The sequence below is a fragment of the Oryza brachyantha genome, chromosome 11 (assembly GCF_000231095.2).
Source record: "Oryza brachyantha chromosome 11, ObraRS2, whole genome shotgun sequence".
In the NCBI taxonomy this organism is placed as follows: Eukaryota; Viridiplantae; Streptophyta; class Magnoliopsida; order Poales; family Poaceae; genus Oryza; species Oryza brachyantha.
The window spans coordinates 120,333-136,887 of NC_023173.2; the positions used below are offsets into that span (position 1 = coordinate 120,333).

At 46.7% G+C, this 16,555-nt stretch overlaps 1 protein-coding gene across 1 annotated transcript; it reads right to left on the reverse strand.

Annotated features, from left to right (window-relative positions):
- Positions 1-278: 278 nt before the first annotated feature.
- Positions 279-1,945, reverse strand: LOC102718415. Its single transcript, XM_040528709.1, has 3 exons — positions 1,665-1,945; positions 1,304-1,554; positions 279-1,218 (listed from the first exon to the last, which is right to left on the reverse strand). Exons 1-3 carry the CDS (start codon positions 1,861-1,863, stop codon positions 535-537), a joined length of 1,134 nt encoding a protein of 377 aa, XP_040384643.1. The 5' UTR covers positions 1,864-1,945; the 3' UTR covers positions 279-534.
- Positions 1,946-16,555: the final 14,610 nt, after the last annotated feature.

A 16,555-nucleotide genomic window follows, 5' to 3' on the forward strand; every position in this document is an offset into this window, starting at 1 on the left:
AAATACAATATTATCTTGTACTAGGTCTAGACAAGAAATACAATATTATCTTGTACTAGGTTGATTAGATTTTGGTTACATCTAGGATTGCATGTTGAGATTGCTAGACTTTATCGTATCAAGGTCAGGTAAGCCTTGATATTATCAGATTAGGTCTCTATCTATAACCTATCCCTCATATATATTATCTCGCATACCAAGGGGCCCTCATATATATAAGAGGGATATGGGCACCACACAAGGGACACGTCTTATTTAGATCGGCTATTTCCTAGTTGATTTGTACACTATCAAATACAATCGAGCAGGAGTAGAGTATTATCTCGCATACCGAGAGCATGAAACTAGGTAACCCGTGTCTACATCTAACCATCGATCTTTGCACATTGTTAGCTACCCCATATATTACTGTCAATACAGATCGTTGACAATAGCCATCTTTTAGATAAGATTAGTTGAAACATGCCTCAAATATAATAGAAGACACAATCCTTCATGGGAGATGATCTGACCATGAGGAACCATAAACAAACTCTAATAAGCAAAATAGGCAGGTGGAGGCAGCCTATCAACCAGAGACCAAGCAACAGAGATTTTGAGGTTACATAGGCCTCCTAAATCACACGTCTTGACACTCACTGAAGCAATTTTAGGCACGAAAACAACATGGCATTTTGCAAATACTCCTCGTAGTACCTGCTGCTGTGAGTGATCCTGCTCCTGGTTGTTGTCACTGTCAACCTGATGTAGGGAATGGAAAGCCATTACTTCAACTATGAGTCGGCCAATTAATTCCACTGAAACGACACGCCTTGAAAGTTGAATGACATTGCCATCATCCATAGGCAGTCTCCCAGGTGGCTGTTGTTGCCGAGAATCAAGTAGCACAATTTCTGCATGTTTTATGCTAGCCGTACGGGAAACAATCCTTCCTGGGAGATGATCCGGCCATGAGGAGCCATCAACAAACTCAACACTGACAGTGGCCTCAATTGATCTCTCAAGCAATGAGAGTGAGAAGTCCAGCTCGCTTCGCTTGCTGATGCACCGCAACGGAGATTGAAACGAACAGGCATGGCCAGATGCCACGACTCCAAAGTTAAGAATTTGATCTTGGTGGTTGTCGTCGGTGGCTTTTGCTTTGAGCTGAACTTCAAATTGAACAGGATCAATTAAGACGATAGCGCGAGATGGGCCTGTTAACACTAGAAATGGATCCTGCAAGAGCATATATAATGTCAAATTCAATCAATTACTAGTACTAATATAGTCTAGAAATCAATCCATGAAAGATGTATAGTACCTGCTGAGTAAGGATTTGGCAGTTATCTCTGGTGCGGTGAAAAAGAAGGTTGCGCCTAGGATCAAGCGAGTCCCTAGCAGCGACAAGGCCATACACATGAAGGGGCCACTGCCACTGGAGACCATCTTGTGCATCATCGACCTTTGTATTATCTCCGCGAAGGAGTAGTCTGATGGAGAAAAGTTGCAATCCATTGTCGCAGCCGGCTAATTGTGGGATGTGTCCAAACGTGTAACGCATAGGGGGGTAAGCTGCAGCGGTAGATCCAAACTAAGATCAATTAATCAGAAAGAATAATGAAGTAACTAAGCAATCTATCAATCGGCCTTTTTATTTGTTTATGTGAAAATAGAGTACAAACTGGTATGTTCGAAGGAGCCGAAGTGACGGCTATGTAGTCTTGTCCAGACACGACGGAACACAGTAATGGCATCTTCCTCTTCCTCTTCCTCTTCCTCTTCCTCTTCCTCTTCCTCTTCTTTGGAAATAGAGTACGGACTGGTTTGTTCGAAGGAGCCAAAGTGATGGCCATGTAGTCTTGTCCAGACATGGCGGAACATAGCAATGGATTCTTCTTCTTCTTCTTCTTCTTCTTCTTCTTCTTCTTCTTCTTCTTCTTCTTCTTCCTCCTCCTCCTCCTCCTCCTCCTCCTCTTCCTCTTCCTCTTCCTCTTCCTCTTCCTCTTCCTCTTCCTCCTCAATAAATCCCTCCTCCTCGCTATTTTTCCGGTCCCTCTCTCCAACATCCTTTCTCGTCGCTGACGTCATGCAACAATTATTAGGGATACCAAATAATAATATTCGAAGCCTTACTTGAATGAAAATTCGACGCTAGGTTTGTTTCTTCTTTTTTTTTTTCCCAAAACCTGGTTCAGAACGAGTTACGCATAGAGGGAAGGAGGGGGATGGAGACTAACCGGAGAGGAGGAAGGTCGGGCACCGGGCGGCGGCGGACGGGGGCCCTGGCGTTGTGCGGCGGCGAACAGGGGCGGCGGCGTTGGGCGGCGGCGAACAGGGGAGCCGGCGTGGGGGGGAGCGAAAGGGGGCGCCGGCGTGGGGGGCGGCAGACGGGGGCGCCGGTGTCGAGGACCGGAGGACGGGGGCGCCGGCGTTGGGCGGCGGCTGCGGATGGGGGCACCGACGTCGGGGGGGAGCGGCGCATGGGGGCGGCGGTGCCGGCATCGGATTGGGGCGACGGAAGGCCGGCGTCGGATGGGGCGACGGCGGGCAGGGTAGGGTAGGGTAGGGTAGGGGAGGGGACGGGACCTGGGAGCGGCAGCGACCGGGTGGGTCTAATGGGGTCCTTTCTCTCTTTTATATATACTACTGTATCATATTAAAAATATCATAAGTAAATTATTAAAGTGAAGATAATAAGATAGTTTGATATATATGTCTAAGTTATTTTTAAAAGAAAAAATAGGAGGGAGTTGGTGGTGGAATAGGTTACAGATTCACCACCACCACTACTCCCTTTTACGGTAGCAGATATATTTATATATATATATAGAACAGCACTAATGTGTGCACCACTTAGGGGTGTTTAGATGAGGCTAAAGTTTTTTAGCCATGTCATATCAGATGTTTAGACATTTATTATAAATATTAAACTTAAACTAATTATAAAACTAATTACGAAAATAAGAGCTAATTCGTGTGACAAAAATTTTAAGCATAATTAATCCATAATTAACACATGTTTGATGTAACATCACATAGGCTAATCATGGATTAATTAGGCTCATTAGATTCGTCTCGTGAATTAGTCCAAGATTATGGATAGGTTTATTAATAGTCTATGTTTACTGTTTATGTCAAGCATCCAATGTGACAAAGGACTAAAGTTTAGTCCGTGAAAACAAACACCACCTTAGTATAAGGTGTTCTGTACCCCCTTCTTTCTAAGATCTCTAAGGCACATCCCATCTCCCATCCTCCTCCCAAGGCCCAAAAACCACCCCACCTCGTTTAAAGGCTGGTCAAAGGGTTAACCCTGGGATCTACCTTCTTATGGGCTTCCACTCATGTATATCTAACCTTATCCTCGCCTCATATGAATTGTGTAGTAACACGACGATAAAAATACAATAACACGACGACTAATTTACAGTAACAACGTCGAAACATACCCATGAGGTCTCAGGATCTACTTTTTTAAAACATTTTTTTCAAACAATATGGTACAAAAGTTTTTAAAAAATAATATATGAGGTGAGAGATAAAGTTGTTTAAAGTTCAAAATCTTAAGAAATATCTATAAGTGCAGTAACGATGTGTCTTCTGTGTAGTAATAACGTTATGTTGTTATAAAATATGTGCATTATTACTGCACAATTGTAGTAACGTCATGACAGAAGTACAGTAACATCGCGATATACGTGTAGTAACATGTGTGTTGCACAATTGAATAACATCATGATAAAAGTATAGTAATATCATGAGTACCGTAACATTAGGACTGGATACTGTTGTTACAGGGCAACTAATGCATATGAATGAGCTAAAAGATTGTATTCTCAATCTTTAGAGAGCAATATCTTATGCGTTTTATATTATTTTTCAAAACTGTTTTCACCACATTGGTTAAAAAATATGATTTAAAAAACTATATCCGTCGTGATTATATTTTGACGTTGTTACTGTATTTTATAAGGCATGTTATTGTATTTTTGCATTCACTTTTCGGATAGACACGAGTTAACAAAGGTGGGGTGTGGAGGAGGTCAAAGGATGGATTTGACCGGTGGGAGAGAGCCTTGACCAGACTAGAAGAGGGGTTTTGGGCCTTTGGAAGGGGGTGGGAGAGGGTTTGGGCCTTGTGAGAGGGATGGACATAGAATAGTTTATTCTAAGGGGTGCACATATTAGTTTTGCTAATATGTATACACGGTGGTGCTTCAGCGCGCCATAGAAGTGCTACAGCTCCAAAGCACTGTAGCGCGTCACACAGTGATCATCCAACCAACCTCCACGTCATTACACCCCCTCCCACCACCCCCGAACAAAGCTAGTGGAGTTAGAAAATAACTGACAAATACAAATGTTAAGTTAAAAATAACTTATATATGCATGGGGTGTTTACTACGATACACTGTGGAGTTAAAATTTAACTGATGACAATGTGAAAGGAATATGTACATTTATTGGTGTAACGTTGGCCTTGTCGCTAGGTCGTGTAACGTTCGACAGCGGTTTGGGCCTGTTGCAGCGTGGTGTAACGTTGAAATGTGGATGATTATTTTAAATGCTTACTTTACCTTTTATTCAGTCTATTTTGTTTACTGTTTTGCTAAATTACTACTGTTTTGTGCTATTTAACCCTAGCCTATCTTTGATATCCTATTGCATTCATTATTCTCCCTCTCTTGGGTGTTACTTGTTGAGTACGGTGGTTTGTACTCAGCCTTGCTTAATTTTTCCCCACCAGTGCTAGAGTAAGTGCCAGAGTTTAAGTCAGAAAGTTGTCCCAAGGCTGAAGCTGAAGATTAGATGGTTTAGTTTGTTTTCCTTTTCCGCTGCATTTCGATAGATAATTGTTTTTATTTGTTTTTAAGTTGTGGAACTGTGTATTGATTTGTCATAGTGTGTACTCGGGCTAATGCCTGGACCGACATTTAGTACATGTTATTGTTCAGAAATTCGGTGTAAATTTCTGGACGTGACAAGTTGGTATCAGAGCCAATCTTGACCGTAGGATGAGCCAAATGGAAACCCTAGGAGCCTTCTGTCATATGCATTAGGTTTTGTAAAATTTGAGTCTTTTGAAAAAAAAAGAGAGAGTCGAGTCTTTTGGTTTTGAAAATTTAGTCAAACATACTTGCTTTTCGAACCTTGATCTCTCTAGATGTGTGTCATCCTATCAACGTAACCCGTGCCTTCATCGCAGCAATCGTCAGCAACATCTTCCGGTGAAGAGTCAAGACTTAAGAGTAATATTCTCCCAGAGGTGAAGAGTCAGGTCTTCGCTACTCCAAGCGTCGTTCTCAAGATGAAGATAAGTCGTTCAAGAGTCAAGCTTTGCTTCTTCAGTCGACGCAGCCGTTTCGAGCCGTAGACGTACTCTAGAATCGTCTTTTAGTCGTTGCTTGGCAGTTTGTGTGTCTAGGTTTGTTTTGGGTTAGCGGTTCACCATAACAAGTGGTGGTGTTATGGTTGTACCACCAGGAGTTGCATGGTTTTTAAGTGTTTTAATCAAGATCAGAAAGTTACAGTCGAATAATTCAGAAAAGCCCTTTTGCTTGTTCTCCTCTCCCTTTGTTCTCTCCTTCTGCTCTGAAGATGGTGAACACAAGGAATGACAACAACCGCAACAACACTGGAGCGACTAGAACCGAAGAAAATCAAGGAAGCGTTTCTTCCAACTCTAGGCTACTTATCTGCACCTCTTTAACAGCTCCTCCGAATCTCGGAGACGAGATTCTGTTTAAGGGGGTAGATTTGTCATGCCTTGAGTTTTACCCTAGCCGAAAATTAATTAAATAATGCATTAAAATTAATTTGTTAATTAAAGTTCAGGAGAAAACCCAGTGCAATTAATTTAATTTAATTGGAAGCTTTTTGGATATTCTAAAATGTCCCGAAAAGCATTTTAAATTATTAACAGGATTTAAACTTGAATTACAATCAATAAAATTTGCTCAAATAAACCTAATAAAAATCGGCAAAATTGGAGGCAATTTCTTTTTTCCCCTTCTTCCTTTTTCTTTTCTTTTTCCCTTCTCTCTTTTCCCTTTTCTCTTCCCCTTTTCCTTTTTTTCCCTTCCTGGCCGAGCTCCTCTGATTCTCCCCCGTGTGCACGATCTCCTCCTCCTCTCCTGGCCGTGAGCAGCCCACCACCTCCTCTCTCACAGTAAAAATAACTCCAATTAATTAAGACTCTAGTTTTATCCCATTGACACATTATCTATTCCCTTTTGATAGGGAATGGATAACTAGATTTATCTCTAGCTCCCCCTATAAATACCCCCTACACCCTTGCCTCTTTTCCCTGTCTCCCTCTCCCGTGCTCCTCGAGCCGCCTCCTATCCAGCAGTTGCGCAGCAAGCCATAGCAGCCCTGCTGCTTCCTGTTCGCAATTGCCGAAGCTGATCTAATCTGTCGCTGATCTTCAGGTTCGCAAATATTTTATTCTTGCGAATCAATCTAAATTCATCTACCGTTTAACTGTTTAGGTTTTCTAGCCGAACAACGAGGAACAGCAGTGATCCATCACTGATCTCTCCACCAAATCTCAGGTTCGCATATGTTTTACTCATGCGAATCAATCTATCTTTAGTCTACCGTGTAATTGCTTAGATTTTCTAATCTATTGGATAGCGCGAGATTGATCTACAATATGAAATTCAATTTCGTACATAGATTGGTTTTACGTTAAAGTCGTTTAGTTTCCAGTTTAGCGAGTCATTAAATCTGAATTTAACGGGTCGTTAAATCCCGTCGCCTTCCCGCGAACAGTACACAGGTTCGTGTTTCAGATCTGATTCGTCGTGCGAATCTCTAATTCGTGCATGTTTTGGTTCTGTTATGTGAATACGTTATCTGTTCGTGATTTTCCGAGTCGCGACCCAACCTGCGCTCTAAGTCTCCATCGCCTCCTTCGACCCACTTTCCTTCGGCCCAGCAAGTCGGCCCACTCCCTCTGCTCTGCCTGTCTCCTCCCGCGCCCTTCTTACCTTCCTCTCTAGGCCGGCCCAAGAATTCTCCCGGTCCAACTCACTCCTGCCTTCCCCTTCTCCCTCCATCCTACACCGGGCCAAGCCAAGCCGGCCCATTTCAGCCGCTCGCTCTCCTCTCTCTTCCCCCCCTCTCCCGCTGGGCCAGCCCACGGCCACCCGCGCCCGTGGTCCGGCTCACCTACCCCTCTCCCTCGGCCACCGACAGGTGGGTCCCACCTATCGGAGGCATCTTCATCCTCTGGCGCCCGCCTCTCCCTCGCATCGCGACACCGCACCGAGCCACCAGCCGCCCTCCATCGCAATCGCCGTGTCGCGCCATGAGTTCTCCGTGCTACCGTGTCTAGCGCCTCGCCGCTACACCGTTGGGTCGCGCTTGCTCCACGCGCCGCCGCTCCTATGCCTTGCCTCCCCCACGCCGCGCTAGCGCTTGTGCTCGCTCGTGCGCCGCGTCCCCGCGATTGCCTGCCCACGCCATTGCTCTGCCGCGCGCCGGCCACTCTCTGCCCGTGGGCTCGTGCCTCGTCGCATCTTGCGCTCGTCCCACCAAGGCGTGCCACGGGTGCACTGCCGCCGAGCCGCTCGCCACGCCACGTCTCGCCATCGTGTGGCACTCGCACACCGCGCCGCTGCTCTCCTTTGTCTTGCCTCGCCATCTCGCTCGCTCGCCCTCGCCGCCGCCTTGACCGTGTGGCGCTCGGCAACCGCCCTTCACATCCTCACCTTCCTCCAGCCGGCGCCCACACTCGCGTGCCCACACGTCGTCACGTGCCGCCAGCTGCTCGCCGCGCCGGCCGCACCACGCCACGCCACCAGCTTCCCTCTGCCGCTACCGCCACGTTACGCCGCGTTCCCGCACCCGCGCCGCCACATCGAGTCGATCGCGCCCGCCTGCACGCGCGCCGTATTCGCGCCGCCGAACCGACCTGCGCATCGGCCGCTGCTCCGCTCGCGCCGGCCTAACGGCTGCGCCGCAATTGCCGTCCCACAACCGCTGGCCCCGTCCCAAGCACCGCCGCCAACCGCCGCCCGCCCTAGCCGGTCACCCCTCCCCCTATAAGTCCCGCCTCCCCTTGCACCGCCGCCATAGCGTGCACCGCGTCGCGCCTGTGTTGCAACCCCGTCTACGCCGCGTGCACGCCGTGTTGTCGTCGCGTCTCGACTGCGCCGCGTGCATCCCGCAATCGCCGCCGCTTTGCTCCTTCTCGCCACCCCGCCCGCGAGCACTACGAGCCCGAGCTGTCGCACGCCGTGCGCTACGCTGCCATGTCCGCACGCGCATCCTGCTCACACCGGTGCAACCACCCCTCCTCTTTCTCCGGCGCCTCTAACCACCTCCCCGCCCTAGCCGGCGCCGCACCCCTTTAAAACCCCTCTCCTTGCGCGCCGCCCACCTGCGTCACCGCCTCCGCCTCTTCGACGCCAACTTGTTGCCACCCTCCGCGTCGCCGGTGAGCACCCCCCTTCGCCTCTCCTTCTCACTTTTCCTTTGGCCGCCGCCGATCTCGGGTGCCGCCGCCGCTTGGTCGCGCCGTCACCGTCGCCTACCCGACCCGGCTAGTGTTTCCGGACGTCGCCACCGTGCCCGTCGATCGTCAGCCGTGCCGCCCCGCTGGTCTCCGTCGCACCGGTGTGCCGCCGCTCGCTGGTCGTCGCCGTCGCCAGTCGCATGTCGTCGCGGTGCGCCGTCGTCCCTCGCACCATCGGCGTCGCTTCCCCTCCCTCCATCCTCCTCTGTCTCCCCTCGCCACGTCGCCGCTTAGCCGCCGCGCATGCATGCGCGCCAAGCCACCGCCGCTCGGCCTCGCTGTCTCCGCCACCCGCGCACACGCCCGCCCTCACCTAGCGTCACCGTCCCACATGGCATTGCGTCACCCCTCACCACTTGGCACCATCGGCCGTCGTCACCGGTCGGCCGGTCGTCACCGTCGCCCGCCGCCGCCGCGTCGCCACCCGCCGGCCACTGGCCATTGCCACCGGCGACAGCCGCCCGCCCGTGCCACGCGGCTGGAGCTCTCCCCCTCCCTCCTCTGCTCTCTGCCGCTGTAAAGTGGGCCAGGCCCGTCAGTCCTTCCCTCCCCTCTGTCCGCCAGGTGGGGCCCGCTCCATTAGCTCCCTTCATCTCTCTTTCTCTCTCCTCGTGGGCCCCGTTGTCAGCCCCTCTTCCCCTCTTGTCTCACTAACCAATGGGTCCCGTCCGTCAACATTTCCTCTCTCCTCTCATGCTGATGTCAGCTCCTCCAATAATTGCGCAATAAATCAATTAAGATTTTCTGTTTAGTTTAAAAACATAGTTAACCTTCTAAAATTAATAACTAATTTATCTAGTCTCCGTTTAGGTCCATTCAAGTTTCATTAAATCCAGAAAAAATACCAAGAATCCATTAAAAATAGTTTCTTTCTCTGTTTCAGTAGTTTTATAGCCTGTTTTGCTTGTTTTGCCTTGTTTGTCGTAGGTTTTGACCCCGTCGCAGCGCCGTTCATTCTCGAAGTCATTGCCGAAGTTTCTCGTGGGTCTGAGCAAGGCAAGTGGCACCCTTCTTTGAACATATTGATCCCATGATTATAAAATTCCCCCAGCTTTACATTAAACCTGCATTGTTTTATGCAAATCTATTTATTATTTATCTATTGGGCATTTACCTTTATATATCCGTCGATTCCCACTCATTATTATTGTTATCCCAGGGTTAATTTGACTAGAATTAGGATTAGGCGATGCTTAGGCATGCTTAGTTCAACTAGCTCACCAATTATTATTTAATTAACTGTTAGACTTTGATAGACCTTTATGGTTGTGATCATTATTAATCAACCAATATGGATTAATATAACTAAAATATTGCTTATGGTGGGCTGTGGGTGCATGGTTTTGAGAGTCATGCCCATGGCAGTTAAGGACCAGTTCTCGGGAAACTCTAAAAGTCTTACACGTACTAACCACAAGCCAGAGTGGGCAACGGTGAGACTCGTAATCTAGCTTGTCCCTATTCGACGTAACAAGGCAAGGGTGAGCGTGATGGGGTATGGATGGGCAATCGTGGTGTAACGAAAGCCTCTGCTACTTCCGGATTCACCAAGGCACAAGAGGGGACTGCCCGACTTGGTGTAAAGGAGAGGGTGAAACTTGAAGTGTGGTGCGATTGTCTAGAGAGGGTTAGGTGAAAGGTCTTATCATAGTTTCCGTACTGAGGTATCGTGGTGATACGTTGGGATATGGTAACATGCTTGGGAGTCATGTCTTGTGGGTAAGTTGTACACCTCTACAGAGTAAAACTATTCGAATAGTCGTGCTCACGGTTATTAGGCGAACTGACAGATTCATTGGGATTAGTGAACCTTTTAAATAACTTGATTGAACGTTGGCAGTGGTTTGGGTCTGTCGTAACGTGGTTTAACGTTGGCAGAGGGTTGGCCCTATCGCTACGTGGTGTAACGTTCGACAACGGTTTGGGCCTGTTGCAGCGTGGTGTAACGTTGGATAGTGGATGATAATTTTAAACGCTTACTTTACCTTTTATTCAGTCTATTTTGTTTACTGTTTTGCTAAATTACTACTGTTTTGTGCAATTTAACCCTAGCATATCCTTGATATCCTATTGCATTCATTATTCTCCCTCTCTTGGGTGTTACTTGTTGAGTACGGTGGTTTGTACTCAACCTTGCTTAATTTTTCCTGCACCAGTGCCAGAGTAAGTGCTAGAGTTTCAGTCAGAAGGTTGTCCCAAGGTTGAAGTGAGGTTCAGTCCGCCGTCAAGAATGTCTGTGGTTTGGAGCCGTCATCGCCAGCTGAAGCTGAAGATTAGATAGTTTAGTTTGTTTTCCTTTTCCGCTGCATTTCGATAGATAATTGTTTTTATTTGTTTTTAAGTCGTGGAACTGTATATTGATTTGTCATAGTTGTACTCGGGCTGATGCCTGGACCGAGATTTAATACATGTTATAGTTCAGAAATTTGGTGTAAATTTCTCGCCGTGACATGGTAATAGGACAGAGGCTTCATATATATATATATAGCAAGACTAATACGTGCACCCTTTAGTATAATCTATTTTACGACCCTCACTTTCAAGGCCTCTTAAAGACCCATCCCACCTCTCATCCCTATTTCTAAGGCCCAAAAATCATCCCGACCTCATTTAACAGTTGTCTAAAGGGTTCCCCCGTGGGTCACCCCTCTTATGGGCTTCCTCTCATGTCTATCTAAGCTCACCACTCATCTCACAGAAATTCTGCAATAACGCAAAAGAAAAAATGCAGTAACACGACAACTAATTTGCTGTAACAACTTGAAAACATACCCATGAGAGATCTACTTTTTAAAACATTTTTTTCTAACAATGTGGTACAAACATGGATGCGTTATATGTTCACTTTAATAGATTACTTTTTTATTATCCATGTAAAAACCTCGATGTGTGCTATATCATAGATTCGTTGAGACGCTTCTTTAATTAACATTCTTTTAGTATTTTTCCAGAATAGTTTGAACATATTGGCTATAATATTGAAGTGTGAAACTTAAAAACTATATTATGGTACTGTAAAACTTAAAATAAACGAAAGAAAATAATCTATGAATAAAACTTTTATATATGTGTTCATAGCGATAAAAAAATAAACTATGATGAAAACTCAAAATCAACTCTAAATGTAAGGTTGAAGATTTAAATTTTTTCTTAAACATATGCAAAAACCAAAAAATGAGTGTGAAAAACTATAGTATAATACTGTAAAAACAGTGTAAAAAACTATCCCTAAAAACAGTATAAAAAGCTAGGGTTAATTAGATCTATATCATTACAAATATATCAGTAGAAAAATATCATTATAATTAAATATACCATTTAATTCTTCTACCAGATACATGCCATTTTTCACTCCTTGAGAGCTGTTGGACACAAGTGCACACCAATGTATTTCCCTATTACCTAAAATCCCCCTGGTTAATCTCTCTAAGGGAGGAAGAAAGCCCTCTGTCAGATGTTGTCGCCACGCCCTGGCCGCCGCTATCGACTCCGCCGGTCACCGCGCCGGCCGCCAGCCACCCTCGTGCCACAGGCGTCGCCACGCCGGCCAGCCAACTCCACCATCCACGGTCGGTGGCGCGTTACCGAGGACGGGCAGCGTCCCTTCGTCCACGGCGTGCTCGGGTAGGAAGTCCTTGATCTGACCGGTCGTCGCGCTCTCAAACCACTCCTTGCTTCCTCTGGCTGGATCAACCGACCAATAAAGCAAGCAAATTTAAGAGGTCAGTGTGTGATTTGGCTTTTCGCAGAGATGTTCCTATGGATGAATTGCAAGGAGAGGTTGATTAGCAAGGCATGGGCTCACCTTATCTCGGAAGGTTGATTAGCCAACGCCGCGTGAAGCAAGAGCAGGGAGACGACCAGGTTGCTATCCCATCGCGTCCCCGACTCTGCTCAACGCGTCGACCGGCCGCGGTCGACACCGCCCGTTGCTGCGCCGGTTGCCCTCGTCGTTGCGTCGTCGCCACGCCGGCCGTCCTCGTTGTAGCGTCGTCGCCGTGTTGGTCTCCCGCTGCCGTCAACTTCGCTCAGCCATAGCCGTCGACTCCGCGGCCGCCGCACCGCCCGCCCACCGTCGTTGACTCTCGGCCAACCGCCGCCATCTGCCGCCACCCACTCTACTCAGCCGTCGCCGAGCCGATTGCCGTGAACACTCTGCACGGCCGGCCGTGCGACTCCGTCTCGCCGCGCCGACCACCGTCGAGACTCCCCTCGGTCGCCGCCAGCCGTCGACTTCGCCGTTGCCGCGTCAACCGCTGTCAACTCCGGTCGGCCGCAGCTGTCGACTCCGTCATCGCTGTGTCGGCCACCCGCCGCCCTCGCATCCCTCGCGGCACTCATCCTCGGGCCATGCCGCCCTGTCGTCGCCATCGACCAGGCGCAACTCACCGAGGCCTTCCGAGCCTTCGACTGTGACGGCAACGGCTTCATCTCCCGCCGCTGAGCTTGCGCTCTCAATGGCGCGCATGGGCCACCCAACGCTACACGAAGCTCACGACATGATGCACAAGGCCGACACCGACAGCAATGGCGTCATTAGCTTCCAGGAGTTCACCGACGGCGACGGTGGAGGGCAGAGAAAAGATGAAAGGGCAGACAAAAGATAAAGTGGGGGCAGTTTGGGCCATGCGAAATTAGTTTGATCTATTATGTGGGCCCATCAACCTTCGATAAGTAGAAAATGGCATGCCTATGGAAGATGAGTAATTGTAATGGCATATTTACAATTACATGAATTATAATGGTAATTTTTTAAATTAACATATTTGTAATGACATGAATCTAATTAACCTAAAATCAAAATAATACACCTAAAATCACAATAACATGATACAGTGGACAAAACACATGTTTGGGCTTTTCTACCCTAAAATCAAAATAATACACCTAAAATCGCATCACAATAATAATAACAATTTATTTTTAGGAAATATTTAGGTGAAACTTTTGGTTTTATAAAATTTTAAAACAACAAAAAATAAAACTCGCTTCGAACAATGCTGGCGCGACCTTGCTTCGAGCAAGCTGGGGATCGAACCCAGCACAAAACTGTTTCGCGGCTAACGGCCTATTAATTGGGCCATAAATCTGATACTGTCACAAAGGCACGATCAGAGTAGATAGATGGTTGCATGGTTGCCAGATATTTTGACGGACAACCCAAACAATGCATACTTTTATGTTCACCGGTTTGAGCTTTTCTACCCTATAAATCAAAGTAATCTGCCTTAAAATCATAATAATAATAATTTATTTTTACAATATATTTAGTGACAATTTTTTGGTTTTATAAAATTTTCAACAACAAAAAAAAGTAAATAAAAACAACGTGGCTTCGAACAGGGTAGCGCCGAAAAAAAGGAAGTAAAAGAACAGACTAGCGCCGAAAAATGGGAAACAAAATCGACCTGGGGATCGTACCGAGCACCCAACGCTTGGTGTTGGTGGACCCCGCGCCCTATCCGTTGGACTACAAAGATTGTCTGGGAGAAAGAATCCGATCTAAAGCCTGGAGGGAGATGACGTCGTCCTCTACTGATACTGTTGCAGGCCCACGCGCGTACCAAAACCGAGATGTAGCTGACCCATGTGCAGCGCTGCAGGAGTCTGGATGGGATACGACCTCACCAAAAACGACCGCGCGTTGTTGCTGCTCCTTTTCGCACGCTAGGAAGGAAAGAATCGTTATCATAGACGTCATCATGACATATTGATGATGTTAGCATAGACGAAAAAAAAAAGCTCTACCGAATCGTTATCGTTTTTTATAATAGTATAGATATAGATGTATTGTAAATGAAAATAATGGTCTAAGTTGTCTTTTAGAGACAGTGTACTTGTCGAAAGTAACGAGTATTATCGAACCAGAGAGAGTACTTGTTAACTTGTTAAGTCGTTGATTACCTTTGCCCCAGTTCTGTAGCAATGTGTTCCATGTTAAAGAGGTATTAAGATGAAATTAGGAGCAAATTGATGGTAATTACGATTTACGAGAACAGAGCACTGCGAATAGATTTGAGCAAATTGAGAAAATCCATGAGAACCACATATACCTTGCGTCCTTGCCAAATGGGATCCTCAAGCACAAATTTGTGAAGATTTGCAGGTCAGTTCGCGCTGGGTACTTGAAGCTTACATGCTGAAACTCTATATTCCCCTTCATTTTTTGTGGAGCCATTCCATCATCAGAGCTTGCATCAATCTTGGATTTCCTATCTATAATCCTCAAAATGGAGACTGGTGCATCCTGCATTTTGCTGAAATCCCGAGCAAGAAGACCAGCATTTTCAAGAAACGTCACAGGATGAACTCGCCCGTCAGCCTCCCACGGCCTCCTCCGCGAGCCGCCGCGCCGCCGCGGCGGCCCTTCGGACTGTGAACTGAGAGGGAGTGATGGACAGATAGGGTTAGAGAGAGAGAGGTATAATGGTCTTTCCGTGTGTTCTTTTCTTTTTTAAAATTTGTTTCTGCTTCTAACTCACGGTAGTCTAACATTAAGGTCAAACGGCTCATTCATTTTTAAAAAACGGGGTTAAATTTACAAAAGTGAAAAAAGTAAGATCAAATACCCAGTTATCTTTTAAAATGAGGTCAGTTATGCAATAGTCCTTTAGTTCAAACAAGTGATATTAGTATAGTTGCTAAAAAATCCTATAACATTTTGTATATAATTCCATAGCAAACTGTGAGTATTTTGCTAGTCCATATTTATTTGTGGAGTAAAACTATAGAACTTATGGACCAAATTTCAGTTCTAACAAACTAAATTACTCAGTTTAACTTCATATGACTTGTTAATTAGCGTGCAGGGTATTAATTTGTTGTATGTCTATTACAGCAATGCAATGCAATGTACACTAAGCTTGCAAAATAAATAGCGAGTGAGGAGCAGGAGTTATACCTAGATAAAAAGGTAGCAACTAATATGGGCTTGGAAATCACAAACAGGCCCATTGGGCCGGAACTAAAAGCGCCGAACGACAGTAAGTTTTTTTTAATCTTTCGAGGTGAATAAAAGTGGGCAGAAACGTAGAATAAAAGAAATAATAAGTACTCCATATGTTTCGTATTATAAGATTTTGATTGATCCTTATATCAATTTATATGTTTTGTATATATGTCTAGATTTATTAATATGTATATGAATTTATGTAAACTCTGAAAATATTATAATATAAAATGGAGGTAACATGTGTTAAAACGTTTTTAAGGTGCAAGAAATAAAAAGGGAAGTCGGAAGAGGCGGTTAGCACGTTTAGCTACGCCTAGCGACGTATAGCTAGCAAGAACACGCACAAAAAGAAACATTTCTCGCGTTCTCCTCTCCTCTGCTCTGCTCCTCTAAGAAATGGCCAAGCTTGGGAAGGAAAAGATCAAGAACGCTGCCGCGTCTGCATCCGCATCCGCGCCGACCGCCCGTGCAGGTGTACTGCTTCAACGACCGGCGGCTGGCGAGATGGGGACGGAGAGCAAGGACGAGAAACAGGAGAAGATCGCCGACGTGCCTCTATCTGGTTCTCCCCTCCGACCGGCCAAGGACAAGACGGAGGAGAATGCCGGGGAGGAGGAGACGGCCAAGATCAAGAAGAGGGCGGGGGCCAATAACACCAACATCAAGAAGCAGGCGGCGGCGGTTGGGCGTGCCCCGGGGACCAAGAATGATGAGAAGATCGTCGGCGACGACGAGACGTCCGCGCGTGGTCCACGGCCAGGCAGGAGGACGAGGCCGGAGGATGCGCTACGAAGGGAGGCGCGCAAGAATGCCAAGGAGGACGAGCAGATGCTCGAGCAAATCTTGTCGAGTGTGCGGGCGAGGGCGCGTCAACAGCAGTGCGTCCAGGTGCATGCATGCATGAATGTATACGTAGAGATTGGCATTGGCTAGAGCATATTATGCATACATCTGCAGTAGTTAATTACAAGTACTTTTTGTTAATTAATTAACTGTCATTTATGCATTCATGTTGCAGAACTTGGACTTTTTGTCGATCGGCGTGAAGGCGGGTGTCCGATCCTTTCACAGGCTTATGATGAAAAGGTATCGGCGGATGC

Excerpts from the sequence above, each read along its gene's own strand:
- LOC102718415 (XM_040528709.1), bottom strand. The coding sequence starts at position 1,863 with ATGTTCCGCCATGTCTGGACAAGACTACATGGCCATCACTTTGGCTCC. Across the intron at positions 1,555-1,664 it reads CGGCTCCTTCGAACATACCA|CTTACCCCCCTATGCGTTAC; the intron begins GTTTGTACTCTA and ends CTACCGCTGCAG. Across the intron at positions 1,219-1,303 it reads GCCAAATCCTTACTCAGCAG|GATCCATTTCTAGTGTTAAC; the intron begins GTACTATACATC and ends ATGCTCTTGCAG.